Source organism: Condylura cristata, unplaced genomic scaffold, assembly GCF_000260355.1.
Source record: "Condylura cristata isolate star-nosed mole 26May11 unplaced genomic scaffold, ConCri1.0 scaffold00022, whole genome shotgun sequence".
Lineage (NCBI taxonomy): Eukaryota > Metazoa > Chordata > Mammalia > Eulipotyphla > Talpidae > Condylura > Condylura cristata.
In genome coordinates this window covers 30,640,351-30,656,836 of record NW_004567123.1, presented here as the reverse complement: position 1 = coordinate 30,656,836, position 16,486 = coordinate 30,640,351, and the positions used below count along the sequence as shown (strand labels likewise).

Genomic DNA, 16,486 nt, shown 5'->3' with positions numbered 1-16,486 from the left:
TGCACAGAACAGGCAGTGCTCAGTACATGACAGCCTTTATTTCGGGAAGTCAACAGGAGAGAACTTCTGGCAAGAATCTTCTCACTGCAGACTCTGCTCCCCTATGGGCTTAAACCGCTTCCCATGTCCCTGTGGCAGTACCAGACCAGCAGACCGGCGGCCTGAGCCACCACAGGAAGAGATGAGAGAAGGTATGATAAAGCTTGCAGTGAGATGGAATGTGCCCCCCTCCCCAAAAGCACTTCTTCCATTTGCCATAATCTTTATGTGAAACCTTGATGACTGACCAGCTACAGAACACACACCCCAGCTTTACTTTTTTTTTAAAGCACAAATGACACAGACATCTCTTAAAATTTTAAAGAATATGTTTACAAATGCAGAAAAGATCAAACCAAGATGACTTCCCACAGGGAAGGAATCTAAGGGTTGCCCCACGAACTTCTTCAGGCCACCACAGCTACTTCCTCCTCTTGTACCTGTTAAGAGAATCCGAATCAAGCCCAGAAAGGAAGGAGAAGCTCCTTTCTCATAAAGGGTCTCTATCCAACCCCAAAGGTTCACCGCCTCTGGCCTTCTAGAACTGCATGCAAACATTACCTGGATTTAGATTTAAAGTTTCCTCCTCGTCTCTGGTGGGGCAAGCCCAACTGTTTCCTTTCTTCAAAGGATGGGCTATGGGTGAGAGAAGATGACAGGCTGAAATGATCACAGTTAGACAAACGGGCAACGTCTCATCCCAAACCCCACCCAAAGCAGCAGCAAATGCATCACTTTCAGAGCCCAAGAGAGAGTGTGTGTTTCCACTGATAACATGGCTTTCTAGAAGTCAGGGTCCAGGTTTGAAACAAAAGCAGAGGCCTTTCCTCCTAGTGTATATGAAAAAACTACCTTAGAAGCTTAGTCTATCCCTACCTAACCCTTGCCCAGGGGATGTGAAAGAGACCACCACATTCCCAAGAACAAACCCAGATTGGGTTGGATCACTACCTAAGAGATGATCTTTTGAAGCTAAAATGGGCCCTATTTCCTCCAGAGCAGGAAGGTCTTAACACTTTCTGTTCTCTTCCTACGTATATATATCCATGTGGCCTGGGAGGAGAAGTGGGGTGGGGAGGGAAACAGGAGCCCTTGAAACTATGTATTATAAAGTTATGACGATATGAGAATTGAGAATAGGAATGGATGGAGAAGATCCCTAACTTTTATCAAATACAAGGAATTTCATGATGACTTAAAACCCTACCCAGCTCGATACTGTTTCAGGGCCTTCTTGCTCGTATTGGTAAGTTCTTCATCAAATACAGATTTCTTTGCTTGCTTTTGCTTCTTGGCTGTGCAAAGAGAGAATAGTTTAGATGTGGCCCTCTTTGGCCCAAACTCCCAAGTCCTCTTCAACTCAGGGTTATCGTTCTCAATTCAGGGGATGCTCTAGCCTGATGGCTTACTGACATGAGGGAAGACATCAGATTGCAGCAGAGAGGGGTAAGGAATCAGAACTACTAGGCACGGAGAACTACTTCAGAGTTTGGCTGCAGTCCAGAGGTGAATGGCCATTACATGGGAAATGGGCCACAGAAAGTCTCCACTTCATTCTACCAAGAGTCCTGGCTCCAAACAGCATTTGCAAGGACTTAAGGCTCCAGTCAGTAGGGCTCTCCCAACTATCCACAGGCTCACGTGTAGCCAGTAAAAGACAGTTGCACACACTGGTATATACTCAAAAAACATGGGCTCTTAAATCATCCCTCCCAACTCCCCCCACCCCCCAAACATCAGCTTGAGTCTCAGGAGCCCTGCAACAGCTCCTGCAGGGTCCCAGGTGCCTACCAGGGCCTCTTGCTGGCTCCTCCTCAGGCATGGCTCGGGCCCGCTTGGTTCTACGATTCCTCTTGGCCAGACGCTCAGCAAACATCTGAGCCTTGAGAATTTCGAACTGGGACCTTTCCTCTGCCTAGGAAGAAGGATAACTTGTCAGTAGGACACAAACCAGGCAGCCCTGCCCCATGACACTGAGCAGGAACTAGCTCCAAAGGGGAGACTACTCACTGTCATCTCCCCTTTTTTCTTGGCATCCTTCATAAACTTCTTCCTTTTCTTCTTTCCTCTTAAGGCCAAGTCAAACTCCTGCAGAGCCTTGGCAACTGAGTGGAGAAGTGAACATGAGATTTCAGGTACTATTTTATATCTTTTAAACTTAACAAGCCCACATATTTGAAATGGGAAACAGTAATCACTTCCTCTTCTGATGTTTACTTCCATCTCACTAAACATGCTTACGACTGTATTTCTCAAAGAACCCACTTGAAGCATTATCTATCAACTGCCCTTTTGAAAGGTGATTTAGTTCACTTACATACTCCCAACTTCCCACAATAGAGTTCTATTTTTTTAAAGGTTTATTTATTTATGCATACAGGACTAAGGTAGAGGCCAGAGGTACAGGAGGGTGAGAGGACTCACCAGAGGCAGAGTAGAGAGCAGAACAGGCAGACTGACAAAGTACACTGCTGAGGGAGGAGCAGCAGGTGAGACAGGAGAGGTCTGCTGCATCATGTGGGTCATCTCCCTGGCTGGGGATTGAACTAGTGCTGAAGTGACTGCAGCTAGCTCCAGAGTGCTGTGCTTTAACCCCATGTGCTACCAGGGACCCTCACACTCTTTATTCTTAACAAAAATTTTTACATATATCCTTATTTTTTGTCCTGTCAAAATAGGCAGTATTCTCTAAATCACTGGTACAACCCCTTTGGAGGTTCATTGTTCAGTTCCTAACAAACAATAAATACAGACACCCTACACAGGGTCTACAATTTCACTTTTAGGGACTTAGCCTGTGAATGAGATACACTTGCTTAGTGAGAGGCATCCATAGTTATATTCATGCTATCACTTGTTTATAGAAGCAAGACATTGGAAACAAACTCAAAGGCCCTCAATGAGGAAATAATTAGACAATAACCTACCCATATGATGGAAAACCATGTAGTCATTTAAAGGAAAAATAAACAGATATCTATGTATGTGAATGTTCATGTGTGTAAGTATGTATACATGCGCATACACACATGGGTGGGTGCTGCTGTGCAGATTTGAAAGGATCATCTAAGGGAGAAAATTAACTGAAAAAAGCAAGGCATAGAACAATGGGAGATCATTTTTGTTAACTGGGTATCTATAGAAATATCTTCCTGAGTTTTTCAGTGACAAATACATGTGACATAACAGTAACCACTTTATCAATTCTAAGAGTACAACTCAGTAGCATTAATTACATTCACAATCATATATATGTTCTGTTACTAAACTGTCACTGTTACCTGTCTCCAAAACTTTCTCATCTTCCCAAACAGAAATTCTATAACCAGGGCCCTCCCTAGTGTCACAGAGAGTTAAACCACAACACTATGAAGCTATTGCAGCTACTGCGGCATGAGTTCGATCCCCGGCCAGGGAGGTGATCCATACAGCGTAGCAGACCTCTCCTGACCCGCCTGCTGCTCCCCTCAGCAGTGGATTTTAGTCCATCCACCGTTCTGCTCTCCACTGTCTCTGGTGAGTCCTCTCACCATGCCTGCACCTCTGGCCTACACTCCAGCTCTTACATACATAAATATATAATCTTTAAAAAAAAACAAAAAACTCTATAACCATTTAAGTAGTAACTCCCTCCTCCCAATAACTTCTGTCCTACTTTACTTGCCTATGAATCTGTCTATCTGTACACCTCACATAAATGGAATCATAACTATCTGTCCTTTGGTGTCTGGATTAGTTCGCTTAGCATGTTAAGGTTCATTCTCACAGCATGGGTCAGAACTACACTGTGGCTGAACCCAATTTCATGTTATGTGCACACATGGATATCTGTGTACCCGTTGGTGGACACGGGCTATTTCCACTTCTGGCTGGTTAACTTCAGTGAACCCCCACATGTAAGTATTGGCTTGAGTCCTCCTCTTCAGCCTCTTGGGCATGGGCCTGCGAGTGGCGCTGCTGGGCCAGGTGTTAATTCTAAAGTCAGTTTTTCCGAGGCAGTTCCCAACATACTTTTTTCCTTCTTCTTCTCTTCTTTGGTCTGGAACCAACTCCTTTCAGGCTCTTGGTTGGGTGCCTCCTTCCCCTTCTCCAAGAGCCTTTTTGCTGTGTTGATCTGTGGGGACAGCAAGAGCACGTCTGCATGAAACCTACATCTGATGACAAATACACGGCAGCAGCAAGAGGCCACTGCTTGTAACCACTGGGATCTGACAACGTCTGGCAGACACAACACTAGCTGGAGAGAACCACAGCGCTTGTCACAACCTCACCTGGGCTTCTGACTGCTGCATCTCTTTCTCCTCAGCCTCTAACTGCAGAACTGCATAAACATCTTTTTCCATCTTATCAATCTTGTCCCGGAACTTGAGGATGACATCTCAAGGGAAAAGAACAAAAAATATATTCAGATAGATGTGAATACTGTTTCTTGGATGAAAATGATGTAGATGCGTATTTAGTAACAGAAATTTTTTTTTTTTTTAAAGATTTATTTATTTATTCGTATAGAACTGGGATACGGGCCAGAGATGCAGAGGGTGCGAAGATTCACCAGAGACAGAGCAGGGAGCAGAACAGGCAGATCGATGAAGTACACTGCTGAGGGGAGCAGCGGGCGGGTCAGGAGAGGTCTGCCTCGCCATGTGGTCACTCCGGGGCAGGCGGGAATCAAACTCATGTGGAAGTGGTTTCAGCTTCTTAGTGCTGTGCTTTAACCCACTGCGCCACCAGGGAGGGCTCCAGAAATTTTTTTTTTTTTTAATGTGTTTAAACTTCTCTGCTGAAGAACTCCCACCAAAAAAAAAGGCCTCACAGAATAAAGTTCCAACTCACAGCCCACCTCTCTAATGTGCCTCTTACTGGCTTACCAAGCCCAGGTCTCTGGCCTGCCCTGTCTTCACCCCAGTTTCTAAGCCAGGACTCTTCCTCACCCACCCCAGTGGCCCTGAGACGCAGGGTGCCTGCTCACCCTGGGGAAGTATCCGAGCCTTCACAGGGGCTTTGGCAGCCTTCACAATCTCCTTCAGCATCTTCCGCTCCTCTTCTCCCACTAGAGAGACCGAGCGCCCAGCCCTGCCAGCACGGGCTGTTCGGCCCACCCGGTGGACATAATGCTTGATGGTATTGGGCATCGTGAAGTTGATTACCTGGAAGGTCAAAGTCAAGCAAGGGTCAGGGAACACAGGGACGCGAGAAGGCAAAACAGCTCCCCCCGAAAGTTGAAGGGAAACGGGCCTGCTCACCGTTTTGACCCCTTCAATGTCAAGTCCACGCGCTGCCACATCTGTAGCAACGAGGATATCAATCTGCTCATCCTTAAAACGCCTGGAAATAGCCACAGATGTTCATTCAGATACCTGCCCCCAGTAATGCTCCACACAGTCTGAGCTAGTTGAGGGAATACAAAACCTTTGGGAGCCAAGCACCAGAGTGCAGACTGTCACAGTGGGAGGAGACTCCCCACATCAGCCCAGCTGACACCTACGCTCCCCTTATACACCCGACGCAGAGCAAGCGTGGTTTTAAGTGCACACTAGCCGCTAGATGGCAGGTGCAAACGTCTCAGCAGTCAAAACAGCCTTTCTCGAAGAAACAACTCTTACCTCCCTACAATGAATGAGGATAGGTGGAGCGTCCAAAGAGTCCTCCCCACCCGCCCGGCTGACTCCATTCTGTGACAACTGAACAAGAAACCACATGGAAAAGTACAAGGACAAGGCCTGGCAAAGTAAATACTCAAAACACAGCTGATGGCCTTGATTCCAAATCTCCTCTCAGACCCAGGTCCGTCCACTGCACTGGGAAAGCTGTAAACACAGACTGTGTGCTGCGTCCTCTCCTTAGAAGTTCTTACTGTGGCCGCACTCACCACACTCAAGTCCTGAGTGCAAGACTACACCGTCAGTCAGCACATGACCTCAGTGATGAGACTAAAATTGTAAAGGGGGCCTGGGCCATCTGCACCCAGCACTGCTCCAAGACAGTGGTTTCAAGAAGAGCCCTTTCTGGCCTGCCTGAGAAGGACATCCAGGAGCCTCAACTCCCCCTCCCACTCCCTCCTTACCTGAGGGCCTCCAGCCGCTGTGTCTGTGACAAGTTGCCATGGAGCTCACCCACCTGCAGCCCCATGAGCCCCAGGAGGATGTGCATACGGTGGGCCTGCTTCTTGGTCTGGGTGAACAGCATTACATGGTCGGTGAAGGTTCTCGTCAGCAGAGCTGGCAGGGACAGAAAAGTGAGCCAGAAGACATCTCTGACGTGTTCCCTCCTTGCCTGCAAATGGCTACTGTGCCCAGCACCGGGGAGACACGTAAGGTGCCTGCCTTACAGGGCTCACATTCCGGGGCTGAGAGTGATCAGCTAATTCCTGATTCCCAAGGGTGAGAAATACCATGAGAGTGAAAGGAAGATGAGGAGGCAACTTCAGGGTAGGCCTCTCTGAAGGGGTAACCCAGGGCTAATGACAAGGCAGACTCTTCCATGAAAAGGTCTGGGGAAGAATTCCAGGTAGAGGAAAAAGCTAATGTAGAGGCCTCACACAGGACAACAAGTGAGTTTGAGAAAGCAAAAGCAGGCAGGTCTGGCTGAGTACCATCTGCTCAGGTGCTGAGCCAGGCAGGCGGGGACCCACTCCCCAGAGCTCACTAAGGAAGATGTTAGTCTATGAGCAATGGAGGACACCAGAGGCTTCACGTTTCTTTTTTTTTCTTTCTTTCTTTACATTTTGAAAGGACAGGTCTATTAGCAAAAGGAGAAAGGAAAAAGAGGTACCTGCATAGTCACAGGCAGGCAGGAGAGCTGCCAGAGGGCTTTAAATAGGAAAGTAACAGGAGGAAATGCTCATTTGTAGAGTCCTTTTCCACGATCTGCACGTGGAGACTGCATTACCAAGGGACAAGGGTGACAGTTAGCCAAAGGCTGCTCTAACCGTCCAGCAAACACAGTAACAACATGGACAGTGAGCCAGAGCAACATTTGGAGGAAAGAGGCTGGGTGTTTAAAATGACATAAAGACAGGATGGTGGAAGGGAGGGGAGGCGGTAAACGGGAGAAAGGACTTGTGACACCAGTGATGGAGCAGGCGAGTGGCTATGCCACACCCTGGGTTAGGAAGACTGGCTGGAGGCGGCGCTGGGGCAAAATCAATCGCTTCAGGGTAGCACCCACGAGGCCACATGAGTCAGGCACCCAAACCTGCCAAGTCAAGCCCTAGGCTTTCACCTGCCACAATGGCTTCCCGGTCCCCTTCCCGATTTGGTCGGATCCGGATGAACTCCTGCCGCAGGAAGGGGGCCACATCTGTGTTGCTGTTCACAAATATCCGGACAGGATTCTTCAGGGACACAGAAGCTAGATCTTTCACCTTCGGGCACAAAGACAGGGATGATCACCTGCAAACCTGTCTTGCCCAAGGCACCCCTCCAGCCAAATCTGGGGATCTTGACCCCCCACCCTTTCACCCAGCCACAAATTCCAGCAGCCCACCTCATCTGTCATCGTGGCTGAGAACAGCATGGTCTGGCGGTGGTGGGAACACATGCGGATGATCTCCTTCATCTGCTCCTCAAAGTACTCATCCAGCATCCTGACGAGCAGGGGGGGAAGGAATCAGAAGAAACGCACTCAGCATATTTGCTCACAGTGAGGGACAGAGGACATCAGACAGGGAACGTCTTGTTACTGTGACTGGCTGTATTTCAGGCTCACTTCTTACTATTACTGTCATTTACCCTTCCTCCAAGATTCACCTAAATTACCACTTTGCCATATCTGCTTTACCTTTTTTTCCTGAGCTACTCACAAGGTGCAGCTGTCACGCTTTCCCCTAAATGTCTGAGCACACTTCCCCCAAGAATGATGACCTGCTGCTACATAACCGCACTATTATTAGCACACCCAAGAAATTGTGTCTAGAATATTTCCATTCATACTCAAATTTCCGGAACTATGCCCAAAATGAGATTCGAAGCTGTACTTTTATTTTTTCAATCCAGGAGCCCAGTTTCACGTTTGTCGTGTCACTTCAGGTCCCGCAGTCAGTCTCCTCACCCTTGCACACTGGGTTCATCTAACTACTTCCCAGTGACCGGATGAGGATGGGCTGTTGCCAGGGAGTGCACGCGACTCTCGCGCCACTGCTCTGGTCAAGGAGGTGCCTGTCAACAAGAAACCCAGCGGTCTGTGAGATTATCTTCCTCCAGTTCTTTCAATGGACCCAGCCCCTTATGGATCCTCTGTCCAGGTGAAGCTCCAGTGAAGGACCAGGTACAGCCTTTAGTTGCCCCGACTCCTTGGTCCCCTTAATCTGAAGCTTCCACATCCTTTCTTGGTATTTTGAGGTGTTAACTTTTTTTTAAAGATTTATTTATTTATGCATACAAGAACTGGGGTGTAGGCCAGAAGTGAGGTGGGAAGGAGGTTCACCAGAGGCACAGTGGGGAACAAAACAGGCAAATCTACTGAAATACACTGCTGAGGGGAGCAGCAGGTGAGATGGGAGGCATCTGCTGTGCCATGTGGGTCACCTCCCTGGCTGGGGATCGAACTCATGCTGCAGTGGCTATGACAGCTTCATTGTGCTGAGACTTTAACCCTGCGTCACCAGAAGGCCCTGAGACATTAACATTTTTGAAGAATGTAATTCCCTTCCCCTTTCGAAACCTCTATCAGATCCTGTTTCCTTGACTCAGACTGCGCTCCTTTTCCTCTTTGGGTCTCAAGAGTAGTTACTTTGCTCTGGGTCCCGAGCTGGGTGTGTGGCTGAGGAACCTCAGAACGTCTGGGGCCCCGTCACTCAGGTGTACCTGTCAGCCTCATCCAAGATGAGCACCTCAATGCTGCTTAAGTGGAAGGAAGGGCAGTTGTGGAGGTGATCGATGAGCCGGCCTGGGGTGGCGATGAGGATATCAGGCGCTGCCCGAAGAGCTGCTTCTTGAGACTTCACATCCAGGCCACCTGCAAAGAGAAGGGCCCATCTTGTGCCAGGTCAATCACTCGCTGTTAGTGATCAAGTGCTGCTGCCCACCCGGTCTCATGCCAGATGCAGATGAAACAACACAGGGTAAGATGGAGTGGATTTTTACAATATGTTAGGAGAGACAGAAACTTCATCATAACTGTGTTGAGTGCCAAAATCAGAATGACACAAAGGCACTTCAGACACAAAGATGACACAAACATTCAAGGATGGAGAGAAGCAGCAACAAACTCGGACGACTTTGGCCATCACCTTTGACCCCCCCCCCATTGCCTAAGGAGGGGAAAGTGAATGTCAGCTGAAACTGTGATCTTGTATGATCACTAAATTCCTGCCTCTTGTAAGATTTTATTCATGATTCATGCAGAGCAAAATTTTGACTCTAAATTTGTTTGGCACCAAGAAAAAAAAATTATAGCTTTGGTATTTCATTTTGCAAGGTAGCTCAAACCTACTCCACTACCTACTATGAAAACCTAGCATTAGCTTTTACCATCAGGATTCACCGATGCACAGGCTTCCCCACCACCGACCATTCTCGGACAGTAGGGCACAGCCATGTCTACCACGCCAGTCTCAGGGTGGCAGAAACTCACCGTCCCCAGAAACTCACCCACAGCCAAGCAGGTGGTGATGCTGCAGAACTGGGCCAGCTGTTTGGTGACAGAATGCACCTGGATGCCCAGCTCACGAGTGGGAACCAGCACCAGCACGCGGGTTACGGGGGCCTGGCGGGGCTTGTAGATCAGACGTTCCAAGACAGGCAGGGCAAAAGCTGCCGTTTTACCTGGAAAGATGAGCAGCAGGAAGAGATGAGAAGAGTTCCAGCCCTTCGAAGTTTAGGTTTTCACCTGAGCACAGAAAACCTCCTAACTACCAAGGAAAATAAAGCAACTCATTCTGGTTTTAAACCACATAGTCAAAGGGAAAAAATAAGAAATATTTTTTAAAAATTAAGACAAAACTGCCCAAAATTCAGCCAACTAGCGAAAATATTAACAGAATGATATTGTACTGCCAATCTTTTTTTTTTCTTTTATTTTGGTCTTGCTTTGTTCCAGTGGAGATGTTTTATTGCAATAACACCATATATTCTGTTTAGCAATTATCTTCTTTTTTTAAAGTTTTATGTTTTTCCTACTTCCTTAAATAATCTACATCTTTTAAAGATAATATACATAGCATTCTATCATATAACCACTTTAAAATTAACTATCCTACCATACAATGTCATGATGAACATCCCTTGGGTAGTCTACTCCTGTGATGGAGGCCTATTAAGTAGCAACAGCAGGTCACTGAGGTACCCAGATCACATCTGAAGTAATGACCTTCACCAGTCCCCTGGGACCCAGCACCTGTGACTGCCCTACACAACCACTGAAAGAAAGTCTAAAGTATTTCAGCAAGTAGGAAAATGTTCGCTTTTAACAGAAATTGCTCCACAGACGACATAGTGTCACCACATGAAATCTGTACTTGCGTATTCAGCAATTCACCTGTCCCAGTGGCTGCGCAGGCACAGATGTCCTTCCCCAGCAGGCCCACAGGAATGCACGCCTTCTGGATGGGGGTGGGCTGCTTGAAGCCCATGGCTGTAATGGCCTGAAAGGACAGGGTCAGACAGGAGAGGGCGTCTCAGCATGAAACAAGCGAGGCAGGTTTCCAAGCAAGTGCTACCAAATTCAATCCCTCTAGTCATTCATTCCATAAACATTTATTGAGGTATTTACTGAGGGATACAACAGTAAACAAAAGAACTAAAAATCCTGTCCTAGGAATCTTAAAATGTGCTGAAAAAAAAACAAAACAAAAACAAAGACATGTCTTATGGAGATAAATGCTATCAATAAAACTATAGTCATCAAGGGTGCTGAGGAAGATGGAAGTTGGAGGCTGAGTGTAATTTGTAGCAGGGTTGTTGGAAAAGGTCTATTCCTTGTTAAACAAGGATTACTGAGTAGAACCCTAGAAGAGGCAAGGAACACCACGCAGATTTCTGGAAGAATTTTCCAGACAGAGTGAAGTGCAAAAGCCCTAAGGAAGGGCCCTCCCTGGTGGTGCAAGGGGTTAAAGCACAGCACTATGAGGCAATCTGCAGCACTGCAGCACAAGTTCGATTCCCAGCCGGGGAGGTGACCCACATGTATGGCAGACCTCTCCTGACCAGCCCGCTGCTCCCCTCAGCAGTGTACTTCAGTAGATCTGCCTGTTCTGCTCCCCACTCTGTCTCTGTCACCTCCCATACCTCTGGCCTGTACCCCAGTTCTTGTGTACATAAATAAATATTTTTTTAAAAAAGCCCTGAGGAAGAAGATGCCTGACCTGTTGGAGGCCAGCAAAGTGACCAGAGTGGCCAAAGCAGAATGTCTGTTAAGAGACATCATCAGGAGGGACCAAAAGGGACAAGGCCTTATAAGCCAATATAAGGACTAAGGCTTCTGTCACTGGAAGCAATGCAGGAAGGGGCCATCATGGGAAATTTCTGTTTAGAGAGTTCTCTGGCAGCTGTTGAGGGAAGCAATTAAGGCAATAATTCCATGGTTGCGGAATAGAAGCCACTACCTTCAGAAGAGGGCGGGAGAGGTTCATGTCCTGGAATGAGAGGTTTTCATCATACTCAGAAGCATCTTCAAAAAATCCTCCTGTTTCCTACATCAGAACATCAGAAGACATACTGAGAGTGTAGCAAAAATGCCCAAGAAAACTAAATACCTCTCAAGCTGCAAAAACAGGCTGCACGCTGTTTCCTGAGCCCATGCTCACCTGTCCTTTCTTCTTCTTTTTCCGCTCCTTTACTTTGAGTGTATCTAGGGAGAAAATATAGCTCATGATTATGGAGCTTCTATGATCTGCTGGACACTGTCTTGAATGTTGCATGTTTGTGTCTCACTGAATCCACCAAATAGCCTGAGGAGCTACTGTCATTAGCCATGTTTCACAGTCACAGCAGTTAAGCAACTTGCCTAAGATCCTGTGGGAAGCAAACTCGGCAAGTTCCAAAGACCAAGCTCTCAGCCACTACACTACCTTGTTCTAGCACTCATTTCTGCCAAGAGCTATTTATGGAGTACCCACTACATGGCTGGACCACCCAGTCCTCGGACGTGGAGAACCCATCACCCCAAATAAGTGAGTCACAGAGGTGCCTGAAGCAGCTGGGGCTAGAGGCGGGAAAAGAGAAAACTCTACTTACAAAGTAGAACGAGCCTAATAAAATCCCAAGAAAAACAAAGAGAATCTAAAAGGAGTTCAACACGAGACCTTAACTTTCCCTGCAGAGAGGAGCCAGGACACCCTCGGAAAGATTTCCCGTCCCTAATCCCAACAGTGCCCCTGGGCTCTCTACCTGCTTTGGTGAGGATGTTCTCATCCGCTGATGAGTAGTCAGTCTCTGATTCTTCGGCTGCTGAGCCATCATCTTTTCCTTCAAGGTCTTCCTGTCCCTCAGGTTCAGAGCCCTCCTTTGCTTCTTTTTCATTCCCTGACTTCCCAGACTTGGCTTCTTTTTCCTGAAAAAGAAAATGCACAGTGGAGCAAGGTTACCACAACGTGGGAATATCCAAAACCTGCGAAGGAAAAAGTCCGGGCCGAAAGTTACATGGATTTTAGTGAATATTCATCACAGACTCAAAATTCCTGCCCATAACAGCTTTACTCAACTTGGGCTTGAAGAGAAATGATGGGGTCATGGTGACAGTAAAATTCAGGGCTTAATTACAAAAGTGATTACTTTCTCACCTCTGTTTTCCTTTTCTTTCGAACTTTCTCAATCTTCTCATCTAATGTAGTAGCTGCCCTCTGCAGATAAAAATAAGAGATGAAAAGGACATATACAAGTGGGAAAAAGAAAAAACAGGCCGAGTGTCAGATCTCAGACGTTAACACAGTAAAGGCTTGTCTGTCATCAGACAGATAAACCAACTGCATATTATCCAAAAACACATTAATGGTCAGTTAAAAAAAAACTTAAAAATACCCGGAGCCAATCACAACATCCACATGTTAAGTGTTTACTATTTAGAATGATAAAATGAGCAAGAAATGTCACGTATCTAATGCTACTTCGAAAAACCACTCCCCTTGCCCATGAACTCGTTCCCTTAGACTTACTAATTAAAATGTTGAAATCCAAGCAAATTCAGGTAACTCTAGCTATGCTAAAACTCTAGAAATGGTGAGCAACAGCAGGCTCCCTCCAGGCCTCCTCAATGTTTCCTGAACTGCTACAGCATTTACCACAGGGGCAGTTCATTATATAACTAAATATCCACTTATTTTTCTACCTGCTAAAAAGTAGATCTTATAAGACCAATCCTTTAACTACATGAGGCGCCTATATGGGATCTAGACATAAAGATATGACTTTGTGAATGAACCTGAAATAGACTTTCATCATCAAAATATAGACCAGGGGAACAAACACTTCATAATTCATTTGAAAAAGGAAATTTCATTGCCACCCTCTAAAAAATACTGAAAAGGAAAAAAACAATCCTCTCTAGATGACCCTGAAGAGGCAGTGATGCTTAATTTCAACCACAGCAAGGACCAGCAGAATCTGAATGAAATGGCCTTGTACAGCAATCATTTCTCACTGTAGCACATGAAATGGAAAGTAACTCAGATGTACCCTCTAGCTTGTTAACCAGATTCAAAGAAAAGCACAGGATCTTGGCTGAACAAGTAGATGAAATGACATTTGTGGCAGCTTTGGCTGTGCTGTGTGGAAAGTAGGAACCCTATTCAGTGATGCCACATAATTTCATCTTATCCAAGAATAACAGTATCTATAGGGCTGAATCTAGCTATCAAAACACCATGGTAAGGATGTTCTTTGTTTCAAACTGACATAACCCAAGTGTTTACTTTCTCATATCCAAAACAGGAGTAAATGGGGACCTCCCTGGTGGCCTAGGGATGTAGTCTCAGGGCTATTACTACTACAGACTACGCTCTATCCCCAGCCAGGGAACTAACCCCCACATGGCACAGCACACCTCTCCTATCTTGTCTGCTCTCCCCTCAGCAGTGTATTTCATTCAATCTGCCTATTCTGCTCCCCACTCTGTCTCTGGTGAATCCTCCCATCCCCTCCCCACCTCTGATCATTTTTATATAGCTTTGTCCAGTTTTTTAATTCAAGTAACTTATATGAAATGTTTGGTACTCCTCAACCATTAGACTGGTTTCCTCTCAGACTTTTTCTTAGAGGAACACCTATAAAATCAAGGAGGTGCTTTCTTAATACAAACACAGAAGTTACTGAGCTCACCATCCCTCCAGGAAAAGCTGCTATGCATATTTTATAATGAAGTATATAAGATATTTTCACTACATTTAAATTTTGAACAGTGTTATAAACAATTGTTACGGCAAAAAATATATATATATATAATTTTGCTTTTAAATATCACATATAGACCAAAGAATGTGTAAGCAAAGTCTGTAATAAACCTATTTTGCAGCATTTTATATTTTGTTTGGTTTTAAACAAAACTGAGGGTTATTTTGGACCAACTCTCTCCACTCAAATACTACATCACAGATTTCCAAAGGAGTTCCAGTGTCTGCAGAATGTAAGCAGATGGCAAAAGGTAATGCGGCCTGGGTCAGCATCCTAAAGCCACTGTGTAACTGTAACAACCCAAGACCTATGAGTGAGACTGCTCATCTCTGTGTCTCACCTTCTTCTTGAGTTGGCTCAAGACATCAGCCATGGCCCAGCTGCCATCATACGTCCCCTCCTTCTCCGTGAAAACGAAGTCAGGGTTGAAATCAGCACTGCGGTTCTTCTGTAAAGCTTTCTGCTTTCTGCCCAGCACGATGGGTCCCTGGGAAGAAGCAGCAGTAAGACTATGGAACCGTTATGAAAAAAACACTAGAAAGGCATAAGGACACCAGTAAGAGTTCAGAAACAGACAAGGCAAAAACCGATGACAAGACAACAGGCAGGAACCAAGACGCGCTTCACCTTGGATCTGTTACACAAGGCAGGGAAAGTCAATTCAGTGAATGGGCAGTGAGCTCCCCGGGGCATCCGGACCCGCAAGGGCACAGGCACGAAGAGGAAAAGCTAGTGACCAGCAAATGAGCAGATCTTGGTCCTCGTGAGCCTCTCCCTGGACACCTGGCTGCCCGCGGCGGACGCCGAGGAGCTGGAGCCAGGGGCCGGAGGAATGCGGGAGACGACTGCCCGCGCCGCGCCCGGCCGCCGCAGCGGCGCATACCTCCTCCTCCTCGTCGCCGGAGTCAGACTCGGGCTCCAGTGGCACCTCGTCATCCTCGCCTATCGTGGGGATGAAGCCCAGTTGTTCGAGCATGTTGCTGCTTCAGCCACTTCCGGAAACCAGCGCGGCGCGACGTCGGGGCCTTACTTTTCCGCGAACTGCTCAGGGCCACTGCGCCTGGGACAAACGTCACATCCGCTTTGATGAAGTCCCTGCCCAGCAGCCCCGCCGAACTCTTCAATGCGCATGCGCCGACCCGGGGCGTGGTTCTGTGTTAGGAAATCACGGGACTGGGCTTTGTTTTCTATAAGCAAGTTCCATTGTCTTCTGTTAGGAAAGCATTGGTAACATTGAGGGGTTTCTGGGGTGCCAGAGAGAAAGTCTGAAAGGGGTACGTTGAGACGTTCTCAACGTTTATGTCTATTTAAAGAAAACTGTAGAAGGTAATCATAACTATGATTATTTCTGGGTGGTAGAATTAGGAATTTTATTTTCTTCTTAGATTTGTTTTCCATAGTAAACATTTATTTTTATAAAAAGAAAAAAAATAAAAATAGCGACCACATAATATTTACTATGTGCCAGTACTGATACAACTTTTACATGTATTGACACATCAATCTAGACATAAGGGCCGTCACCACCATTTTTACAGAAGAGATTAGGTCACATAAAATTGCATCTGTTTCATATTTTATGATCTTAGCCTACATAAAGTAAAGTTGCTTTTGAGCAAAAATAATAACAAATCTTTCATAGATTCTTTAGTGCTGAAATAAACCTTAACCATGTGTACCAACTCTCCTGTGAATCACAGAATTGTCACCACTCCCTGGCACTGTCCAACTTGGTGCTTTGAGGTAGCTGTGGTCTCAATCTCTATATACCATGTATAAATTAACCTACTTTTAGAGAGTAACTCCTGTCTAAAATAGTCTGTAGAAATGCGAGTTTCCATTGATTTTAAGATTTATTTATTTATGCATACAGAACTGGGGTATAGGTCAGAGCTACAGGGGCTGTGAGAGGATTCACCAGAGACAGAGTGGGGAGCCGAACAGGCAGATTGACTGAACCACACTGCTGGGGGAAGCAGTGGGTGAGACAGGAGTGGTCTGCTGCACCATGTGGGTCACCTCCCTACCAAGGGATGGAGCTCATGCTACATTGGCTGTGGATAGCTTCATAGTGCTGTAACTTAAACAGGTTGTGCCCAGGGAAGCCCTGACCACTCCCCCCC

At 46.4% G+C, this 16,486-nt stretch overlaps 1 protein-coding gene across 1 annotated transcript; it reads right to left on the bottom strand.

The window, feature by feature from the left end:
- Positions 1-373: 373 nt before the first annotated feature.
- DDX27 (DEAD (Asp-Glu-Ala-Asp) box polypeptide 27) lies at positions 374-15,421 on the bottom strand. The gene is made up of 21 exons (XM_004687464.2): positions 15,247-15,421; positions 14,704-14,850; positions 12,758-12,817; positions 12,366-12,528; positions 11,783-11,826; positions 11,582-11,668; positions 10,516-10,621; positions 9,630-9,803; positions 8,844-8,994; positions 7,525-7,624; positions 7,261-7,402; positions 6,104-6,257; positions 5,283-5,364; positions 5,009-5,186; positions 4,311-4,417; positions 4,051-4,153; positions 2,050-2,144; positions 1,831-1,954; positions 1,247-1,334; positions 601-675; positions 374-479 (listed from the first exon to the last, which is right to left on the bottom strand). Exons 1-21 carry the CDS (start codon positions 15,337-15,339, stop codon positions 461-463), a joined length of 2,292 nt encoding a protein of 763 aa, XP_004687521.1. The 5' UTR covers positions 15,340-15,421; the 3' UTR covers positions 374-460.
- Between the last annotated feature and the right edge of the window lie 1,065 nt (positions 15,422-16,486).

Coding starts and splice junctions, on each gene's coding strand:
- DDX27 (XM_004687464.2), bottom strand. CDS start 15,339: ATGCTCGAACAACTGGGCTTCATCCCCACGATAGGCGAGGATGACGAG. Junction 10,622..11,581: donor TCTCCCGCCCTCTTCTGAAG/GTAGTGGCTTCT, acceptor CTGTCCTTTCAG/GCCATTACAGCCATGGGCTT. Junction 8,995..9,629: donor CACCACCTGCTTGGCTGTGG/GTGAGTTTCTGG, acceptor TTCTCTTTGCAG/GTGGCCTGGATGTGAAGTCT.